The sequence below is a fragment of the Oryzias melastigma genome, linkage group LG19 (genome assembly GCF_002922805.2).
Source record: "Oryzias melastigma strain HK-1 linkage group LG19, ASM292280v2, whole genome shotgun sequence".
Lineage (NCBI taxonomy): Eukaryota > Metazoa > Chordata > Actinopteri > Beloniformes > Adrianichthyidae > Oryzias > Oryzias melastigma.
Genome location: NC_050530.1, coordinates 4,296,295 through 4,300,357, shown reverse-complemented (window position 1 = coordinate 4,300,357; position 4,063 = coordinate 4,296,295). Strand labels below are relative to the sequence as shown.

Below are 4,063 nucleotides of genomic sequence, written 5' to 3'. Positions count from 1 at the left end.
TGAGTCTAATGTTTTAAACCATTTTAGTGGAGGTTGTGTGGGAATCATTGAGAATAGATAATTAACTTACGGCAAAATGTTCATTTATCTTTATGTTTATTTCACAGAGATCTTCTTTACTCTGACAGCTGATGTCACAAGCCTCAAGCCCCGCCTCCTATTTCAAAGTAACGGCCAGACCGCTTTCTCTGGGTCCTTCACGCCGAGACAGTGTGAGACTGTGAGAGCCGGCGTCCTGGTGAGGAACACACATGCACACAGCGCCACCTGCTGGTGATTAACACACGTGCACACAGCGCCTCCTGCTGGTGAGGAACACACGTGCACACAGCGCCACCTGCTGGTGAGGAACACACGTGCACACAGCGCCTCCTGCTGGTGAGGAACATACATGCACACAGCGCCACCTGCTGGCTTTTCCAAACAGCTTTGCATCAGTTGCAGAAGTAATTGATTACTTTCAGCAGAACAGTGGGACAGAGTGACCCGAGTTTTCTTGGCTCCTCCCACCCTCTAGACAAAGAAGATAGCCTCTAATTGAACCGACCAGTTTTTATGAAAATCCAAAGAAGCTCAGAGAAAGTTTTAACAGATTTAATTTTATCCAAAACCCTGAAAGGTTTGTGTCAGCTGGTTTCTGGAGTGAACAGGAAAACTGTTTCAGACAGGCTGCATGAGCTTTGGAGGAGCTGCAGATGAAGCGTCTTTGTTACCTGTTAGACAGGTAATGGAACCTTTGGTTAGTTGTTGCAGATCGAGTCTCTTGTCTTAAATAATGATGTTTAATATTAAATTGTCATGAATTGACCTGAACCTGAACCCAGTCGCGTGTCATACATCAGGAAATCCTGCTCACACACAAACACATTTGGAGTCCTTTTCAGTTCTGATTCCAAACTCAAACGACAGGAAGTTCTGCTGCTGGTTCGTTTTGGTCCCTTATGTGGTTCAGGGCTGAGTGTCCGTCTACCACTGACAGACCCACCCACAGATCCAGAGTCCAAATGCAGATTCTGAACCTCATGCGTCATGTTTCTGCACGTGTTCGGGTCGACCTCCTTCCAGACGGATCCCAGCTCCACACATTCCTGCAGATCATCCATCCGCCTCCACTCCTCCCATCCGGCTTCACGCTCTGCTGAAAAGAATCGTGTTCTGTCTGCTTGTGTTCTGCAGAGTCCGGTCCAAAACCAGGTGGAGCCTCTGGTTTTCTGCCTGAATGTCTCATTGTTGGAGAAACAACCAAATAAAGGAAATGTGATGCTGCCTGTGCTGGGACAGACCCTCCAACCCACCAAAGCCCAGGTCAGAACCAGACCTATCATCAGACCCATGAGGATGTGTGAAACCAGTGCGGAAACCAGCGAGGATCCTCAGTGAACTGCTGACCAGCAGAGGATGTAAAACAATTCAAGAGAGTCTTTGAACATTTCTGTGTGTGCAGATCCACTTTCAGAAAGCCTGCGGTTCTGACAACCGTTGTCACAGCAACCTACAGATGCAGGCCCGATTCACGGATGAGAACCAGAACCCCTTCCCGGAGTAAGTACATTCAAACATGTCTGTGAGCAAAAAACAAAAAAAGGTGGAAATCCAAGGATATATGATCTGATCCATGATCTGACCCATGATCTGATCCATGATCTTATCCATGATCTGATCTGATCCATGATGTGATCCGTGATCTGATCCATGATCTTATCCATGATTTGAACTGTGATCTGATCCGTGATCTGACCCATGATCTGATCCATGATCGTATCCATGATCTGACCCGTGATCTGATCCGTGATCTGAACCATTATCTGATCATTGATCGTATCCCTTATCTGACCCGTGATCTGATTCATGATCTGACCCATGATCTGACCTGGGATCTGTTACATGATCGGATCCATGATTTGAGCCATGATAAGATTCGTGATCTGACCCGTGATCTAATCCATGATCTGATCTCAGATTATGTGATCAGACTCAAATAATGCAGCTCCACATCACAACGTACAGTAATCCACAATCATTATGTGGCTCTAATGTTAAATAAGATCAATGATTTCTAGAAAGTTCTGGAATGAGGTCCGTGTTCGGTAGAAAGTCGAGAAATTAAGTCCATGGTCTGTAGAAAGTCTTGGAATGAGGTCCGTGTCCTGTAGAAAGTCCAGGAATGAGGTCCATGATTTGTAGAAAAAGTCCAGAAATGAGGTCCCTGTTTTGTAGAAATTCTTGGAATGAGGTCTGTGTTTTGTAGAAAGTCCTGGAATGAAGCCTGTGTTTTGTAAAAAGTCCTGGAAAGAGGTCCATATTCTGTAAAATGTCCTGGATTGAGGTCCGTCTTCTGTAGAAAGTTGAGAAATGAGCTCCATGGTCTGTAGAAAGTCTTGGAATGAGGTCCGTGTTTTGTAGAAAGTCGAGGAATGAGGTCCCTGTTTTGTAGAAAGTCTTGGAATGAGGTCTGTGTTCTGTAGAAAGTCCTTGAATGAGGTCTGTGTTTTGTAGAAAGTCCTGGAATGAGGTCCATATTCTGCAAAAAGTTCAGGAATGAGGTCTGTGTTCTGTAGAAAGTCTTGGAATGAAGTCCGTGTCCTGTAGAAAGTCAAGAAATGAGGTCCATGGTCTGTAGAAAGTCTTGGAATGAGATCTGTGCTCTGTGAAAAGTCCTGGAATTAGGTCCATATTCTGTAGAAATTCAAGGAATGAGGTCCCTTTTTTGTAGAAAATCTTGGAATGAGGTCCATGTTCTGTAGAAAGTCCTGGAATGAGGTCCATACTCTGTAAAAAGTCGAGAAATTAGGTCCATGGTCTGTAGAAAGTCTTGGATTGAGGTCCGTGTTCTGTAGAAAGTCTTGGAATGAGGTCTGTGTTCTGTAGAAAGTCTTGGAATGAGATATGTGCTCTGTGGAAAGTCCTGGAATGAGGTCCATATTCTGTAGAAACTCTAGGAATGAGGACCGGGTTCTGTAGAAATTCTAGAAATGAGGTCTGTGCTCTGTAGAAACTCCTGGAATGAGGTCTATACTCTGTAAAAAGTCCTGGAATGAGTTCTGTGTTTGGAGAAAGTTCAGGAATGAGGTCTGTGTTCTGTAGAAAGCGCAGGAATGAGGTCCCTGTTTTGTAGAAAGTCCTGGAATGAGGTCCATAATCTGTAGAAACTCCAGGAATGAGGTCCATGTTTTGTAGAAAGTCTTGGAATGAGGTCTGTGTTCTGTAGAAAGTCTTTAAACAACGATGAGACCGCCTACAGCGAAGAGGTACAGCACCTGACCACATGGTGCGCCGACAATAACCTGCTCATTAACACAAGCAAGACCAAGGAGCTCATTGTGGATGTTACGCCCCAATTTGTCTAGGGGATCTGGGGCCTAACATAAAGGTAAATTAAATGAGAAGTGTAACAAAACACAACAAATATCTCTATAAAAATTAACAATATTTATTGACAAGAACAACAAAACATTAACTAAAAGTGAAGCAAAAGGCTTCAGGGTGAACCAAGGCCAAGACAACAAACAAAACCCCAACTAACTCAACCCAGGGAGCATACCTGCAAAAGAAACTGTAACAGAATGACAAACACTAACCTGGACTAACATAAACAGGAGAAAACATTTACTAAAGAAAATGGCGGTTCACCCCTACAGCTTCATCTAAACTAAACCAACACTAAACACAGAACACAGAAACAAAACACCAAACAAACTACAAAGTGCGCACAAATAGAAACAAGTAGAGAAGTTCACTGAGCTGCAGTGGAGGCTGTTGCAGCCCAGCTCCCTTCTCATGGTCTGGAGGTCCACATGGTGGTTTTGAAGGCTCGCCTCCTTCAGGTTTGACCAATGGGGAGCCACGCCTCCAGCACCACACCTGAAAGAAATCAAAAGACAGACAGACACACAAAGATCCACAAAACACAAAGATGTCCCACTCTGACAAAAATCCACTAAACCAAGAGAACCAAATACGGCCACAGCCGTAACAGTGGACTTCAGGAAGGAGAAAAGAGGCACGCATGACTCCATTCACATGGACGGAATGGCTGTCGAGCGTGTCTCCAGCTTTAAGTTCC

General features: G+C 44.5%; 1 protein-coding gene across 1 annotated transcript in view; it reads left to right on the top strand.

The window, feature by feature from the left end:
- Positions 1-4,063, top strand: part of LOC112153928 (integrin alpha-3) — a gene marked incomplete at its 3' end in the record, with an annotated part of 49,469 nt that overhangs the window by 24,088 nt on the left and 21,318 nt on the right. Inside the window, 3 exon segments of the mRNA XM_024284395.2 lie at positions 108-238; positions 1,177-1,305; positions 1,445-1,542. Coding sequence (XP_024140163.1) covers positions 108-238; positions 1,177-1,305; positions 1,445-1,542 — 358 coding nt within the window.